We start from the raw sequence: 18,458 nt of genomic DNA on the forward strand, positions 1-18,458 counted from the left end.
ATGCTTCCAGGGAATTAAATACCTCAAATCAGTTATTTACTAGACAATTCCACAGCCAATTCTACCATAATTCCTGTCACACAGGTTCCCAATCTCTGTGTTTTAAGACTCCTCCATCTGCTTTACACTCTATTCCACCCTGGCTATTGCTAAATTTTCTACATCTCAAATCTGCCTCTTCCTCTCCAATTCTATTTCTAAACCCTTGGTTTTTTTAATCTCTTGCTTCAATTACTGCAATCTCTTCCTCTCGGTTTTCTCCAGGTTCCACATCACAACCCTCAATGTCCTCCAACATACAGCTATCAAAATCATCTTCCTTGTTTACTATGCCAGCTACGTTGTCTGCTTTCACTGAAACTCTCTCTCACAACTATATCTATATCTAGATATCACCTCTTCAAGCCCCTGGCACAGCTTGGTTCCCATTTCATCTTCTGCCACTTCCTTACATTCTGATAATTCAGGTAATCTTGATGCTCTCTTAGTTTCCTTCTCCCATGAGTAGCTCTGCCCTTTCTTCTTGCCATTTCCTATACCTGATCATCATCCTTGACCCTGTGCACCCCACAATCACTCTTCTCCAGTCACTTCTTATACAGGTGGCTTTCCACAGTTGACCTCCACCCCAGCCTTCCTCCATGATATTATGATTTAACAACATATGAAACAAAGAACAGAGAACAAGATCCATACTTGGCAACAGTGGGAAATTTAAGCAAATCTATCCTAGTATAAACATTGCCAAAAGATCTGTGTGGCTGGATGTGGTTACAACACAGAAGAGTTAAACACATTCAATATATGGTTTGGCCTTGCAGTGTAGATAGGATGGAGTTGTGTTGATCCATTTACAATGCAAGGTCAAACCTTATTTTAACCAGGTTGAATGCTAGCATGTTATAACATGTCCTGCAACATGGTAGATTTTCCTTGTGCAGACTTTGTGGCCAAACTAGTTTATGAACTGCTCTAAAGAATTTGTATTACCTTGCTGTATTATAGTTTGACTCCAACAAAATTGGCTGATTAAACTTTTAAAATCTAGTTTGGGCGCTACCCCACTTGAACAACACTTATTAATGACTATTAAGCATGATTAAAGGTGACCAGTAAAGGATTTGAAGGAAATAAGGGAATTATACCCTTTTGGTTTCTTTATGATAGATACCAACAACTTGAAAGGTCTCCCCCACGAATTCTCCCCGCCTTTCTCAGCTTGTTTTGGGGGCAGGAAAGGTGTCACATGCTAAAAATGTGGTCCCTTTTTATCACATTAAAACAGCAGAGCTGAATACCATGTACAAATCATCACGAGCTCATCAGGGAACCAAACGCACAGGCAGTAGCATATTATGGTATTTCTGCTTTCAGTACAACTTATGTTCCCTATGTAGATAAATGTATTGGTTTCTAACAGATACTGCATTATTGTACAGTAGTGGTCCCAAACACTACCATTTAAAACAATGTTACTGCAGTGTTTGGGACCACTACTGTACAATAGAGTAGTACTTTTTTAATAGAAGGACTGGGCCAGTCCATCTGCCTGCTGGTAGTGCAGCATGGGTATTCATGAACTATTCAAACCAATATACTGGAGTCACATAATGCCTATGATCCTGTCCAAACACCAGGAGCTGAACTGCATTAGCTAGAACAGTGATTGAACTATGTTAATCAGAGTGCTCAAGCATTGTTTCCATGAAAACCACGAGCACAGATTTTTCTGAGAATCATGCCATAAAACTAAGGAGTTTTACACAAAATAAATCCGCCTGTGTAAGCACAGCCTTACTTCCATCGTTGCAGCTCTACTGGTGGTAGCAATGGTGGAGGGTGGAATGTTGACAGTACTCGGGTGTTTTTACCATCCTGTCCTGTAAGGGTATGTCTACACTGCAACTAAATACCTGCTGTTGGCCTGTGTCTGCTGACTGGGGCTCATGGGTCCTGGGCTATAGGGCTGTCTAATTGTGGTGTAGATGTTCGAGCTTGGGCTGGAGCCCAGGCTCTAGGACCCCACAATGGGGGAAGAGTCCCAGAACCTGGGCTCCAGCCTGAGCGTCTACACCGCAATTAGACAGCCCCCCGTAGCCCAAGCCCCATAAGCCTGAGTCAGCAGACACAAACTCCCGTTGCTGGCCTAATTGCAATGTTGACATACCCTTCGCCTACTCAGTACAGCTAGTCATTGCAGCGATAAAAACGCCAGTCTCAAGTCTGTAGGGATACATCCTCTCTTGCTAAAACAATGGTGGGAGATTTTCAGAAATGCATAAGGGCAGACAACCACATAGACTAGAGCAGAGTTTGACTCACATGGCTTTCCAGAAAAAGTCTTCATCCAGACTATTCAAACATAATTTATCTCACTGTGTCTCCGAACACCATTATAACTGAAACACTTTATTTGGGTCCTTTCCACATTGGAAGCAGAAGTGCAACAGCTGCTAATAGGGCTATCTTTAGACTAGTCTTTTTTTCCTGAAGCTTCCCACCACTGTAGTTCTGTAGGTAGTAACAACTGCAGGAATGATAGTTTAGGAAAGGTGGCTGTTGGTGTTTTAGCCAGGTGTCATATAACCCATACTCCAGTCTGTGCATTTGACAGCACTTTGTGTCTGGTTAGTTTCATTGTTTTGTTCATGGTCAATTACACTGTCTCATGCACTAAGAGAGATCACCTTGATACACTGATCTGAGGGGGAAGCTCAGAAGCATGCTCTTCTCCAGACCTTGTAGTAGGGTGTTAACAAGTAACAGCAGCAGCAAAAATTAAACTGAGGCAGCAGCAGACAGGTGCATGCACAGGAAGGAAGCGAAGTGGGTGGAAGCCTTTTCATGGTATGTGTTGCTATTTTTGGGCTCACCCAAATTTAATCGTCATCCTCAGAGTAGAAAACTCTTTTTTTAGGCTTCCTCTCCCCCCACTCTTTCAATTTCAGGATACGCTATCTAAATATACTCTGTCAGGAAGCTGAACTGTAAAAATTCACAGTCATAGCACTCCTTTTAAATGCAAGTCTCTTAATTCACCACTGAGCTGGAAGAAAAGGGAAGGTTTAATTTTCATTAACTAGTTCTGTAAATTCAAGTGATCTTAGAGAAGTGAAACCAGGGCTAGAATTATCCTTCTGTGCAGCTGCATGAGTCAGGCAGATCTAAGTGGCCTGAGTCTTCCCGCCCCAGAGAGGTCTCGGATAGTATTTCATCAGCAGGCATTTAAAGGTGGAGTCCAGTATTATAACTGAGATTCTAACAAACATCTATCTGCAGAGAGGAGTAATGTACTAAGTTAATGTAATGGCACAGCCTCAAAATAAGTCTCAACAACAGGCCTTGAAAGAAAAAAAGAAAAAGAGATCTTGCTGACTGTGTGAGATAATTACAATATAATTGAAAGGGGGGAAAAAAGGGGGGGGGGGGAGGAGAACCCAGAAGAATGCCCCAGGTTGGGTTTCATCCTAGGCCTATCCCATGACCAACCTTTACCTCTCCTCTGTCTCACAAACATTCATTTGAACAGGCGTAGGGAGCTGGAAGGTGAGACAGAGATAAACCTCTGTTCATTAGGGGCACTATTTGATCCCCAACTCCCTGTCATCAGCACACACACAAAGTCAGGAATTTAATATTAAAAAATAGGAAGCCACCAGCTTGACAATTTGTGGTAGGAGATAAAGAACTGGCTTCCTTTTAGAAAAAAAAAGAAATCAGATTCAGCATTACTGCAAGTTCTATCATTGAAAATTATTGGTTCATTTAAACAACTCAAAAAACATCCCATACACAGACACACACAACTCCCACAAGCAGGGGAAAAACAAAAACCAAGACACCTCACAAGAGTCTGCAGCTTTCCAGTTTTCAGTGCTTTCTGTGGAGTCAAAGCTACTGTGCATCAAGTAGAGCCCCTGCCAGGAAGCAACCACTGACCTAGATACTAGCTTCACTTACTGAAGATACAAGCACAACAGGCGCTTCTGAAAAACTCTTGAAAATTCCTTTAACATACATTACATAGTAATCTAAAGAATTTCAAAGCCTAGATTTATTTATTTATTTTATTTAAAATAGGCATGCCATCGGCTAGCGTAGGGCCAAATGTTAAGGTTAAATTTAAGAGGCTTTTGCAAAACCTAACATTAGAAAATGGCATGGCGTTTTGTGCGTCAGTGAATTTTTAAAAAATGAGTACGGATTTTTATAAATATAACTGAATCTTCCCTTCCAGTTGGAAACTGAAACCCAAGAGCCTTGCGCATGTGCATGTGAGCCATAGAGAAATTGACCTGTCTACTGTCACTCTCCAAGCTGAGAATATGTAGGGAAAGGACAGTGAAAAGCAAATGAGATTTTAAAATTAATTCACTTTTGTGATAAATGAGGGGGGGTAGATCCCTTTTGTGGACAGCCAGCCAGCCAGTTAGCTATAGCTGTTCTCTACTTGCTTTACCTCTAGAGGGTGAAAAAAGTCTGCCTGCATGCACAGGTAAAGGGAAGTGAGTGGGCACCTGATCAAAAGAGCCAAAACTTTTTAAAATTGGGAAAAAACTTTCCCTTTATCTGTCTGTCTGTTGTTCTCTGGAGAGAGGAGACACATAGCAGCAATATTATAAGAAGCTTTAAGCCAGGTATGGAAAATCATCAGATCATACCTAGAACTACTTATTTGAACCTGAGATATGCAAGTAAATCAGGAAGACGCGATTAGGGTTATTTCTTATTGGCTTATGGACTCCTCTGTGCTAACCCCCAAATTCTTTTGTTTTGCTTGTAACCTTTAAGCTGGACCTCAAGAAAACCATTCTTGATGCTTAATTATTATATTTGCTCTTTTTAATTCTAGCAATAGCCTAAGTTCCAAATTTTTTTTTTTATTTTTTTTTTTTAAATAAAACTTATTTTTTAAGAACAAAATTGGTTTGTGTGTGTCCTAAGAGGTTAGTGCATATGTTGTTTAATTAGCTGGTGGTAACAGCTGATTTCCTTTGTTTTCTTTCTCAGCTCTTCCCTGAAGGGTGTGTGTGAAAGGGATTGAGGGTACCCCACAGGAAGGAATTCCCAAGTGCTCCTGCCTGGGTTCTCAAAAGGGGAGGAGTGTTGCACTTGAGTGGTGGCAGCATCTACCCATCCAAGGTCAGAGAGAAGCTGTGACCTTGGGAGTTTAATATCAGCCTGAAGTGGCCGGTATTAATTTTTAGAATCCTTGCAGGCCCCAACCTTCTGCTATACTCAGAAAAAAGGTCTTAAATATTTTTGAAGTACTCTGGTGGAAGATGCTATCATGTATGTGCAAAGTTAAATTACCATCTTCAGAGTCCCTGGAACTGGGTTTCATAACCTTCTCATAGGAGACAGTTCTCCTTTAAAATGGAAATTGTTGAGAATCACTTTCCTACACCCTATGGAGTTGGGTTTAAGTTCTGCTAAATGATATGTTTATTATTTGCGAAGTGCAAGTTGTATGCACTGATCCTTCCAAACGGGAGTACTATCAGCATTATGAGGATTTTAAAGATATATGCTGAGTGGACTCTTAAAGGTATCCTTCTGCAATCACATTCCTACTCATTTACCCGGAGTCTGCTGGTCTCTGGCTGGAACCTTCTGAAGAAGCTCAATGACATCCTCTTCATTCAGGGCCAGAAGGTTGGTGAGGTGATGAAGAGAGTAGAGTGCAGAGTGGCAATCCAGACTGTACAAGTGTTGCAAAAGAATCTTCTTTGGGATAGTAATACTGCAAGAAAAAGCAAGACTAATCAAAATGGTGAAAATGGGTCCACCACCTGAACCTTGTCTACACCAAGGTTCTTCCAGTTTTAACACTGACTCAACTTGAGAATTTAAAAATATTAAATAAAAACGTAGACAAACATCAAGTTTCTATAGCTTATGGCCTCTAAGGAAGACATGGCATAGATATTGTATACTTGGCATTTGTATATTAAACCTCTACATATGCAATTCTGGCTACGTGGGGAGCCTTTGTCAAAATACATGGTTAGTAAAAAGAGTGCTTCTGGCTATTTTACCTGTTTTGCTGTATGCACCATTCAAGAACCTCCACTTGAGCCCACAGCCCATCACAGAACTCTTTTAATACTGAATCATTGCACAGACCCTGTTAGAGAGGCAGAGCAAATTAGCATTAGCTAACATAAAATGAAGAGATCACATTTACACCAGACCAGTGGTGAGCTGGAGCCGGTTCGCATGAACCGGTTGCTAAATTTAGAAGCCAATGTAGAACCGGTTCCTAAAGGGGCGGGCGGGCAAACTCCGGTCCCCAGGCCACATCCGGCCCGCGGGACCGTCCTGTCTGGCCCGCCTGAGCTCCCAACTGGGGAGGCTCCCCCGGCCCCTCCCCTGCTTCCCTCCCCACCCCCCCCCGCAGAGCCGCTGGAGCCCTGGGGAAGCGGCGGGGCTCCCGCGGCTATTTAAAGGACCGGGGGGGCAGAGGCAGCTGGAGCTCTGCCCTTTAAATAGCCCCTGGAGCGCCCCGCTACCCCAGAGCTCCCGGGGCTATTTAAAGGGCCTGGGGCTCCCCTGCTTCTATCGCCCCGGCCCTTTAAATAGCCGCCGGAGCCCTGGGGAAGCAGCAGGGCTCCCGCGGCTATTTAAAGGACCGGGGCGGCAGAGGCAGCTGAAGCCCCGGCCCTTTAAATAGCCCCTGGAGTCCCCCGCTACCCACCCCCCTTTGAAGAGCCGCTGGAGCCCTGGAGTAGTGGCAGTGGGGCTCCGGCGGCTATTTAAAGGGCCGGGGCAGTAGAAGCAGCGGGAGCCCCAGACTTATTAAATAGCCCCCAGAGCCCCGCTGCCACTACCCCAGGGCTCCAGCAGTGGGGCTCTGGTGGCAATTTAAAGGGCCTGGGGCTCCAGCCCCTGCTGGGAGCCCCAGGCCCTTTAAATTGCCCCCTGGGGAAGCCGGGCTCTTGCCGGTACGCCGTACTTTCACCTCTGGGTAAGGGTGTGGGGCTGCAAGCTCCAGGGGCTGCGCGGCATCCTTACACAGCAGCATGGTAAGGGAGCTGGGCCGGGGCTGGGAGGAGGGGTTGGATAAGGGGTAGGGAGCAGTTGGAGGGGGCAGAGGTTCTCGGGGGCGGTCAGGGGACGGGGAAAGGGGGGGTTGGGTAGGCATGGGAGTCTCGTGGGTCTGTCGGGGTGGTGGGGGATGGGGTTGGGGCAGTCAGGGGACAGGGAGTGGGGCGAGTTGGGTAGGGTCCTGGGGGGCAGTTAGGGTGGGGGGTCTTGGGAGGCAGTGGTCAGGGGACAAGGTGGGGGTTGATGGGTTGCGGGTTCTGAGGGGGGTAATCGGGGGCAGGACGTGGGTTGGGGTTGGACGGGTGTGTGGCGGGGGGGGAGACAGGCAAGTGGGACTTGTACTCACCGCGCGGTTCCCTACCAGGTCTTCGGCAGCACTTCGGCGGCAGGGGGAGGGGGGGTGTTTTCACTCGCTCTGGGTGAAGGACCTGCTGCCGAAATGCCGCCGAAAACCCGGAGCAAGTGAAGACCCCCCTGCCGCCGAAGTGCCGCCGAGGACCCGGTAGGGAACCGGTTCTTAGGATTTTGGGAGCTCATCACTGCACCAGACCCCTCTACCTTACCAAGAATAGCACAAAACTAGAGTTTGGTTCACATGTGTGATGTTTAGTGGCTAAAGGAATCTTAACATATTTAGATGGGCAGATTTCTGCACTTTTACTTTATTTACACATTAAAGCAACAAAATGGAGGATAGATAGCTACATTTTGTTTTGAAGGGGCCCTGTTAATGTTAATCAATCTAAACTTGATCCAGCCATTTTTCCAGTCTGTAAGCCCATCCCTGTAGCTTTTAACATTTTATTTGTAAAGAGAATTTAGTGCTTCTGAAAGGTACTACAGGACTTACATCTCCAGAGCTGTCACTCTAGTTCAGAGGTGGCAAACTACGGCCCGTGGGCCACATCCGGCCCACAGGACCGTCCTGCCTGGCCTTTGAGCTCCCGGCCGGGGAGGCTAGCCCCCGGCCCCTCCCCTGGTGTTCCCCTCCCCTGCAGCCACGCAGCCGCACAAGCAGCGCTCTGAGCGGCGGGGCTGCGAGCTCCTGCAGGGCAGCACAGCAGCGTGTCTGGCTCCGGCCAGGTGGCGCAGCTGCCAGACATACTGCTCTGAGTGGCATGGTAAGGGGGTGGGGAGCGAGGGGGTTGGATGAGGGGAAGGGGGTCCTGGGGGGCAGTCAGGGGACAGGGAGAGGCTGGATGGGGCGGAGGTTTCGGGGGGCGGCAGTCAGGGGATGGGGGGGTTGGATAGGCATGGGAATCCCGGGGGGCCTGTCAGGGGGCAGAGGTGTAAATAGGGGTCAGGGCAGTCAGGGAGCAGGGGAGGTTGAATAGGGGGTGAGGTCCCAGGGGGGGTGGTTAAGGGCGGGAGGTTCTGGAGGGGCAGTGAGGGAACAAGGAGCAGGGGGGGTTGGATGGGTCGGGAGGTTCTGAGGGGGGTAGTCAGGGGTCGGATAGGGGGCGGGGCCCAGGCTGTTTGGGGAGGCACAGCCTTCCCTACCCGGCCCTCCATACAGTTTTGCAACCCCGATGTGGCCCTCAGGCCAAAAAGTTTGCCCATCCCTGCTCTAGTTATATACCCAGAACAGATACTGTATGGGTTAGAAATACAAGCTGCCTACAGACTCACTTCCAATATGCTTATGTTCTGCGATGGATGCCTGCCCACTAAACACTGATCTGAGACTGTGCTATTTTATTCAGGTCACTGATCAGGCATCAGACAGTAACTCCCTTAAGACATTATTGACCTGGGATGGAGTTCAATCAATGATCTAGAAGTGAAAGGCTCAGTGTCCCATTATCAGTCGTCCAAGGCAACCACTCACCAACACTGCCTGGATTGGAACTACAGGCTTAGTGTTTAAAAGCTCTGTATATCCAGAAAAGGAAGAAGATTCCAAAATAAAGTGGACCCTCTAGTCTCAGCTCTGACATTTAGGCTACTGTGGATGTTATTTTGGGCATTCAGGACTAAGTGGATGGCACTGCTCAACTCAGATCAATCGTGCCTACAAGTTCAGTGGCACATGTGAAATGGACTAAGTGTCAATGTAGTTCCTAGGGCATAAGTACCCAAAATACAAAGTCAAAACCATTGGCACTATTTGGCCTTGAGTTTCTGAGGTCAAGGACTGAATGGGCCCTGGAGAACGGCCCCAAGGACCCCATTCAGGTCACAGTTGAGGCACATTAACGGAGATGTAGCGAAGGTGAACTTGCAATGCTGCTGCCTGTATACTATTTGTTTTAAGGAAAAGTTTGATTTATAAAACCCCTTTTAAAAAGAGGCTGAAAATCCTAACCAGAGGATTCACCCTTACATCTTCCATTTGGAAAGACATTTAAAGTTCAGAATCTCAGTTTATGCAGTTAGAACAAGTCTCATTTTAGAGACTTCAGATTTGATTAACAATCCAAGCAACTAATTTACAATGACTGGAATCAAACTGAACTGTCAGTCATAGCATTCAGCCATTTCAACCTGCTCTCCACTCGCTTACTTGCCTGAGTTTTGTGAAGAGCATATAACAAGTTTTTTGCTGATTCTAAGCTGTGACAGTGAGTCCACCCTAGCAATACTAGAAGACGGCTGAGGGGGTTGAATTCTCGACTCAGTAAGCTGCTCAAGCCTGAGAAGTCTTCCCTTTTTAATAGTGTTAATGCAGTCACCTAGAGAACAAAAAGGAAGAAAGCATTTGTTATTCTAAAAATGCAGAATCCTGCTGGGGTGGTGGTGGGCTGTCACAATAGTAGTTTCAGAAAGTGGTTTAACTTCCTCAAACCCAGATTTTACAGGACACCAAGTTTCTCTTTATTTGGGCTACAAAGGAGTCACTCTAAGTAGAAGCCAGAAAAATCAATCCACCCCCTCTCCCTGGCTACTCTTTAAGTCTGCGTATTTTCCAAATAGGTTTTATGCAGAAACTAGAGGAGAATCTTTTGAGCTATAGATGGAGTTTTTAAGCCAGTAATAGAATAAATCTTGGCTCATCTGTCTGGATTCTCATGCCCTCAATACACGAGACTTTATTTGTGCACTTTTATCTCCTATAACACCTTTCACCCCAGGCTCTCAAGTGCTTCACAAATATCAATTTAAGCTCACAACCCTTTTGTGAAGCATCATTATCCCCATTTTACATATGGGGTACTTGAATCACAGAGAGGTTAAGCGGCTGCCAAGGTTACTCAGTGAATCAGTGGGAATCCCTGGCAGGGCTGGGAGTAGAATACAGGAGCCCCATTTCCCACATCCTCTGTTCTAACCATCAGATAACACTGCTTTATATCTTCCAGAGACCTCCATGCGGATATCTTAAATCATAGAGATGAAACAATGCAGATGGGTCAACCGATTATAAAAGCTCACTGCTAGTTAGCTAATCTCTTGGCACCAAAAGTCAGGACTCCTGAAGACCTCTAGTCAAATGTAAAGTGTTCTAATGCTGGAATCCTGGCACTAATTTGATCCACTACTGGGTTTTCCCCTTCCCTTTCATCTTTATTGCCATACCAGAATCTGCTCCAGAAAGTGCTTGCTGCTGCTCAGGCAGTAGAAATAGGCAGTCTTCCAAGAATAAACCTCTTCAGGCTCTGCGAACAAAGCCAGCATTACCCGCTCTGTGTCCAACTGCTCAGATGAACCTGAGAGACACATAAATGGGATTACTTTCAAACACAGAGAGCTACCTCTGAAGAAAGCAGGCCCTGGGCAAAGTTTTCAGCAGTAGAACAGTTAGGGAATCACTAAGCAAAAGCCATGTTCAGACTCCATAACTAAGTCTCCATAACAAAAAATCCTTACGTGGCCAAACTCCCACCCCTTGCTCCCCCCCCCCCCCCCCCCCAAACCTGTCTTGCCTGCAAAGTCTCGATGGTCCAACTTTTAATGAGAAAACAAAACAAACCTTTTCCTGGCAACTTTGGCCCCAACAGTTTCTCTCTTGTCCTCTCTGTGAAGACGTTGCTGTACAGACTGAGCAAGGCATGGCTCTGCTTCCTCAGTATGCAGCCCAGTAACCGCTCTTCCTTCAGTGGGCTTCCTTCAGCCCAGCAAGCATCCAACAGCTCCCTGCACAAGAGTCGGAGCTCGCCAGTCTGATGCTCCACTTCAAAATGCAACACGCTAAGGACACTGTAAATAGCATCTACTGTCTCACTGTGATCCAATTCTCCTGAGGATTTGGGATACCGCTGAAGCCTCTGCAGAGATTTTAAGGAGTCGTGGAGAAAGTCAACGTAGATGTTTTGCACAGAGCAACTGTGCTGGAGTGCAGAGCAGGGTGTGCCATGTTCTCCCTGCAGGAATTCCAGCAGGGCTTGTGCCCGCCGGGGAGCCCTCAACAAAAGCTTCCGAAGAGCCGAGGTTGCTTCCACACTGAATCTGTATGTGCGGCCATCTCTTTTCTTCCTGTCCGATTCATGCTTGCTCTGGACACATTCAAATGCTTCGAACAGCTCCTGGGAGGAAACAGACATGTTTGGGGGCCTGAATGCCACTTGGTTTTTACACACACAATAAAAAAACAAATATAACCAGATATACAGTAAACTTAAAGATTCAATAGACATTCACTTGGAACCATTAAATTTACCTTGGCAACCAACTCTGCTACAGGAATCCAGAACTACAGGCACTCAGTTTCAATCCCAAAATAATGCACTTTTTGCGAACACATGGCATCAATAGTTATGACTCCCAAGAAGCTCAGATGCCGCATGCTGGCTCATCTAGTCCAGTATCCTGTCTATAATAGTGGCCAAATCTGGATATTTAGAGTATAAAACTCCCATAATGCTCCTAACTACAATACTGCATTATTGAGGGAGTTTCTTACTGTTTCCCTCCTCGTGGTCCGTTTATGGCATGAGAATACAGTGTCCTTAGGATGAAAATCATAACTAGAATCACTGCAGATCCTATTAACCTTTAGCAACTAGTCTTTTTTAAATCTTACAAAAGTAAACATTCAGCTGACAATTAAAAATCTTTGAAATGCAAATCTCCATCCAAAGATTTGGTTTATTAAAAACAAAAAAGTTTTTAAAACCTATTTTACTTTCCACCACTGGTGTTGTTTGAATTTTTTTTTTCTTTTTCTTTTTTTAAGTACTGACACTGGAATTTTTTGTTTTTAATTCTGGAAACTGTCCTACTGTATAAAAAAAAAAAGTACTTTACAAAACCCAAGTTTTATTAAAGTGTCCCACTGATTTTGTTACTTTGGCATCCAGATCCAGGCTTTCCTTCATTCGTCTTTCAAAGTGTCTATTGGTTTCCTCCCCCAACTTCCATAATTTCAAAACCAAAAGAATTATTAGAATGTTACAAAGAGAAAAGCAGAAGTATAGACCAGACAATTATATTCAGCAAATACTTGCGGCTGGTTAATACCAATAAGGAAGAAGTATTGTTTAGGTTGATGTAAGGAGGTAAAGTTAGAGATAATGCGATGAAGCTGAACAAAGGCTGATTATTAGAAGAAACCTCCTGTCTGAGGTCTATACTTGTTAGATTGTTCCATAGTGTTAAAGTCCTGGAAACCTGCATTGTGTGGGATATTTAAAATGAGCTAGATAGAGCACTGGAGAATTACTACAGACGGTAACAGTGTCCTGGGCCCAAGGGACGTATTTCTGCACTTTATACAAAATTATCTCCCAAGACACAGGAGTCCTTGTATCCATTACAACCAACGGTCAGCCTTGTTAGATTTTAAGGCACTTTTACTCCAGTCCGGTCTGCCTTATTAGATTTCTCAGGCTGGGGTCAGTAAACCTAATGGAAGAATGGATTTGTGACCCCAAGAGCAGTATGAAAGTACAGTTCCTGCTCCCCAAATGCGTTTGAGATAATGGAATATTGCAAACTTGTTACTGTATTTAAAGGGCTTTCACAAACCCTAACCTCTTTACACCTCCCCTCAACGCACAAAATCCCAATTGAGATGGAGAGAGCAGAGGCAAATCATTTCAGCTTGATTTCAAACTATCAGCCTGACATATGATCTGATGAAAGAGTACAAAATAGGCAAATAAGAGGACAGAGTCCCATGGTGAAACCATACCAGCTGCAACCTTTATAGAACTGACATGCAGCTTTCCTCTCAATCAGCCCTACTGAAGGAGTTCTCCACAATAATCACTGTGCAGCTGGCTGCAGCCTCCTGAACTGCACCACTGAGCTCCCCCAATTCTGGCAGCAACCTTTTTAAAATCACAAATGTAATAATTTGCTCCAGTATCTTTCCAGGTATCAAAGTTAGGCTGACTGGTCTATTATTCCCCAAGTCCTCTTGGATCCCCTTTTTAAATACAGGCACTATGTTTGTTCTTCTCCAGTCCACTGGGACCTCACCTTTCCTCCAACAATTTTCAAAGATAATTGATAACGGTTCCAAGATTGCTTCAGCTAGTTCCTTAAGCACCTTGAATGAATTTCATCAGGCCTTGCTGACTTGAATATATCTAGCGTAGCTAAATATTCTTTATCCTGATCCATGCCTTGGCTTGCATTCCTTCATCCTTGTTGTTATTAATTGTGTTGCGTATCTGGTCACCATTAACTTTTTTAGTGAAGATGAAGCAAAATAGGCATTAAACACATTAGCCTTCTTGATGTCATCCATTATTAGCTCTCCTTCCCAAACATGCCCAGACAGCTGTATCAGCTCCATTGTCTGGAGTCAAACCTCAACTTGAGTTTGAGATGGAACAAGAAGCAGAATGGTAGAGGACAATAAATTTTTTAAAAACCAAGGGCAGTTCTGGCCACTTTGGATTTCAAAGCCTACCGGCAAGAAGGTTCAGTGATTCATTGTGTTCACACACTAGCTTTTCCTCTACTGAGGCCCAAATTCATATCCTACATTAAGTCAAGATGTGATGCTTCCAACCTAGTGCCCATTTCTGCAAGTCAGAAAGCTACCATACGAATAGTATTCTCTGTCCAGGGAAGCCCCAAGGCTGATGTAGCAGGAAGCGACATGAGGACTCAGGTGCACAGACAGTTGTGTATGGGGATGTATGACTGCAACAGCAGAGGTAGCTGGAGGTCAGGAGTCAGGTTTGTTAGCAAGGCTATGTAGAGAAGCTTGCTCAGCACCTGCCTACACTATCCCCCTCTAGCCAGAATCATCACCATTATATATGCCAAATTCACTACCTAAAGTGAGTAAACTTGAACTGCCCTCACATTCAACTGTCTTTATTTTGTGCAGAGAAGACCAAAGGTACGTTAATGTCTCAAACATGAGGTCAGTCAAGTTAACTCGTAGCATTATTTTCATCCCAAGAATGATCAATAAATCAGGCACTCAGCTCACCTTTAGGACTTCATCAGAGACATCCTTTTGCAGTTCTTCTAAGAGGAGTAAGAATTCAGTTTCTCTTTGGAGAACAGCTGGAATTATTTTCTGAAGTTAATCAGGAAAAGAAAAAAAAAAGATAAAAGACTAGGGAAGATGTGAGCCACTATCTTAGGTTTACGGGTAAAAAAAACACAAAACCTTATTTAATTGCTATTTTAGGGCAGACATCTTCAGAGATATTTATTTTATTGGGGATTAAAAGTCCTTTCTCCCATCCTAAGCTACCGAGGGGCTGTTCCTGCACCAACAGATTCCATTCTCTATTTCCAACTATATAGCTAGCAACTGTCACTTCCCCATAACCCCTTTGGGATAGGGTCACCTTTCTTCAAAGATCATGAAAATTCATGAACCTAGGCAATGGGGTCAGAGGAATGAAAATGGTGAGGAAAGACAAACACACTACCAATCTTCCCCTTTTTGAAGGCCTTGTTTCTTTCTCCCTTAGGCAGTGTGCTAGCTGCCTACCATTCTCCTCCCCATGGTTCTGTATATGTACACTACATTCCCTGAAAGTATGCCATTTGTAAAGCATTGTACAATCCTTGGTTTATTTCATCTTTTGGGGATAAAAGGGGCTATAGAAATGTAAGTTACTAACTCATGCTGTCTGTTCATAGGAACATCTCACACTGAGTATGCACACTAAAAAGCTAACTCACACGGCCTCAAAAAATAATCCCAAAACGTTTATTTTAATTTCTTGCTAAGTTTAATGAAAAATGATCTAAGGAACCAGTTGTAATTAACAGCAGTAAGTCTCAAATTTTAATAGGCAACTACAAAATGTATTATTTTTCTGTTTACAAACATCTTCCATTTGGACGTCAACTAGAACAAACTTCTTTACCTGATCCCATACCAGCCATTTCTTGAGCACAAGGAGCCAAAGCCAAGCAAGTCTCTGAGGGCTGCAATTCTGTCCACACCTGCAAAGGTAATAGCATATGCCATCAGTTTCAAACATCTAGGCACCAAAACAAATCTCTACCCACTTCACAGTAGGAAAAGTGGCCCCACAGACCCAGTGTATGCCATGTTGCCAGTACCAAGGATAAAAAAGCATAATATACTTATTTCCCTAATGTCTGTTGGCAACACCAATTTAATTGTGTGTTTTTTTCTCCAGACAAAAATGATTCCAGGAATGCTGTCTGTGTAGTTGATACTCAAATTATTACCAAAAAGTTATACAAGACTTAACAAGAAACATTTGATTCTTTTTTTTAAATTACAAAAAGTTGAAATTTTTTAAGTTCCCCTGAAGTGTCAGAAACCCAACCTTAACAGCCTCATGCAAGTGCTTGAGAAGTCAAGAGAAAAAACAACAAGTGAAACTAAAGGTGTTGTTTCACTATCCAAATTGAGAAATGTGAAAAGTAGACAATTTAAGTGGTGAGAAATTAGATTTTTAAACATTTTCAGTTTTAATAATCTCAGGTGTTGTTAGTAACAAGCGAACATTTTAAATAAATAGGTTGATCATCTTCTAAACAAAAAGCACTCAGTGTCAGCACCATTGCAATTCTAAAACAGACTCCCTCTCCTCCTCCAACTCACATTATTTCAGTGAAGTCTTTCGAAATTGACCTTTGCTAGATTTCTGCATGATCTTGAGCTTATACCAACATCTTATCTATTCATATATGAACATGGTTGTAAGCTGACTGAGGCTGGGTTCCCTACATACATTAGTGTAACTCTGAGCAGGTCGGCACTCAAATGTTAACTGTAATAATGGAATGCATGAAGGAGAAAACACTGGCAAGGAAGCATGTTCTGCTTCAAGGATTCTAAGCAGGGCCAGATTAACTCTCCTGTGGGCCCAGGGCTATTAGATTTTGTGGGGTCCCTGTATACAAGTCTTTTTCCTAATTTAAAACAAAATGATCACAATTATAGCATTGAGGTTATTACTGCTATACTACACTTGCCTTTTAATTTACATAAAGCCATTCTGTGGTTACATTTCAGTCTTAAAACATGCAGAATATAGTTTAGTTAATTCAAAATAGCCTACTTCTTACCTCAGAATAGCTGTTATATTAGTTTCTTTCTGGGAGGGAGTTGGGTGCAGGAGGGGACTCCAGGCTGGGGCAGAGTGTTGGGGTGCAGGAGAGGGTGAGGAGTGCAGGCTCTGGGAGGGAGTTTGGTGCAGGAGGGGATTCTGATCTGGAGGAGGAGATTGGGGTGCAGGAGAGGGTGAGGGGTGCAGGCTCCAGCTGGGAGGCACTTACCACAGGCAGTTCCTGGCCGGTCGCACAGCAGGGCTCAGGCAGGCTGCCTGCATGCCATAGCCCCATGCTGCTCCCAGAAGTGGCTGGCTGCTGGCATGTCTCTGGGTGCCTCTGGAGGGAGGGGGACAGCATGTCTCCATGCACTGCCCGGGCCCGCAAGCGCTGCCCCCGCAGCTCCCACCGGCCGGTTCCCACCAGGGGCCACAGACGTGCCAGCAGCCGGACGCTTCCGGGAGCAGTGTGGGGCCACGGCATGCAGACAGCCTGCCTGAGCCCTGCTGCGCTGGGACCCCCTTAGCCCAGGGCCCTGGGCTACAGCCCCTAAAGCCCCTGCGTTAATCCGGCCCTAATTCTAAGGGTCCATTATAGTTAAGAATAAAGAATCAGCCTCAATTTCTGAGAATTGCATCACATACACCCTGTTTAACACACTTCTACTTCCACCAGTTAGACAAAAATCCTACACAGCACTTACCTTAACTGAGATGGACAAGCTATTAGAGCCTGCAGGATAGCTGCAACTTTCTCAGAGCCATCCCCCTGCCACTGATGTAACTGAGGAATACAGGCCTGTGCTAGCTCCCAGTCTCCCCGCTGCACACAGTCACAAAAAAACCAGAAAAGATGTTCCAGAGAGGCTGCTTCCTCATTACCAAATGGATGCATCATCCCACTGTGACTGGGCTCCTGGAGACAAGGGGAGGGGGAAACATCCAGAGGTAAGTCACAGCAAATCTTCCCTCAGTGCACCTGGAACAGAACAGGTCTAGAATCAGAAGCCAAGCTGTAGCTATTTCACTTAGTCAAAAGTGTATTAAAGTTTGGAATGCATTCCCAGCCAGTGATATGATCAATACCACAATATTTGTTCAAGTAGGTGATTTAAACATTATCACTGTGAAACATGCACTGATACTTGCTTAGAGTCAATGCTCTCAGGAAACAGGAGGGATCAATTTGTTTGTTTATTGAGAGCATAGTGCTAACAAAGCGCACTGGCCTATCTGACCTCTGTAGGGAAGGTAAAATGTGGTATCTTGACAACCCTGTAGTGAACAGAGCAGCTACAGCATGAGTAGTTCCAGCTCAAGCTTTCTCCACACTGGGAATTTCTCACCACTATATATTAACCTGCCAAGGTAACTCAGTCAGTCATGATCTAGAGAGATCACCTTAAGGAAGACAAGAGAGTTTAATCTTCATGGTCTAGTCACTCAAAATACAAGTGACAAGTAGCACAAAAACTGCCATACCAGACCAGGGGTGCATCTAGTCTAGAATTCAGACTTAGCAGCAGCTGGTACCATTTGCTTAGAGAAAGGTACAAGAAACCCCCCAACATGGTGCTTTGTATTTGTGACACAGACACATGTATTAGGACGTGGTCGGAGATTCACCAAACACTTTCGCAGGACTACCTTCCCCCACCCCACACACCGTGTCAGCCCTCCCATCAATCGATTTCCCCCACCTCGTTCCCCATCCTCTGCTGTCCTTCCTACCCCTGAACCAAGGACCTGGAGCATCAGCCCTCCGCCCACATCCAGAAATCCCCCCGTTAGCCCCCTCCCTGGGTGCCCTCCTCCCCGCGCTCCGCCTCCCCCTCTGGCTGGCTGCCTCTCGTGCCCCGTCCCAGCGCCCGCCTGGTGACCTGCCTGGGGTGAGTGGAGATCGGGGCCGTAGTGCCCAGCAGGCACCGGCGGTCGCGGTCCCGGTCCCTCCGCGTCGGACGGGCTGCGCTGCCCTGTACCAGACACACACCTCTTAGGGAAGCCCCAGCGATGGTAGAGCGGTCCGGCTCC

The 18,458-nt window shown here is 45.2% G+C and overlaps 1 protein-coding gene across 1 annotated transcript in view; it reads right to left on the bottom strand.

Annotated features, from left to right (window-relative positions):
- ZFYVE26 (zinc finger FYVE-type containing 26) overlaps positions 1–17,325 on the bottom strand; it is a 65,728-nt gene extending 48,403 nt beyond the window's left edge. The window contains exons 1-8 of the mRNA XM_065402946.1: positions 17,132–17,325; positions 15,270–15,348; positions 14,375–14,464; positions 10,958–11,510; positions 10,564–10,694; positions 9,555–9,719; positions 6,039–6,127; positions 5,583–5,743 (exon numbers count right to left, since the gene is read on the bottom strand). Of these exons, the coding sequence (XP_065259018.1) occupies positions 5,583–5,743; positions 6,039–6,127; positions 9,555–9,719; positions 10,564–10,694; positions 10,958–11,510; positions 14,375–14,464; positions 15,270–15,348; positions 17,132–17,325 (1,462 nt within the window). The remainder of the gene's footprint in view (positions 1–5,582; positions 5,744–6,038; positions 6,128–9,554; positions 9,720–10,563; positions 10,695–10,957; positions 11,511–14,374; positions 14,465–15,269; positions 15,349–17,131) is intronic.
- Positions 17,326–18,458: the final 1,133 nt, after the last annotated feature.

Source organism: Emys orbicularis, chromosome 4 (assembly GCF_028017835.1).
Source record: "Emys orbicularis isolate rEmyOrb1 chromosome 4, rEmyOrb1.hap1, whole genome shotgun sequence".
NCBI classification, from domain to species: domain Eukaryota; kingdom Metazoa; phylum Chordata; order Testudines; family Emydidae; genus Emys; species Emys orbicularis.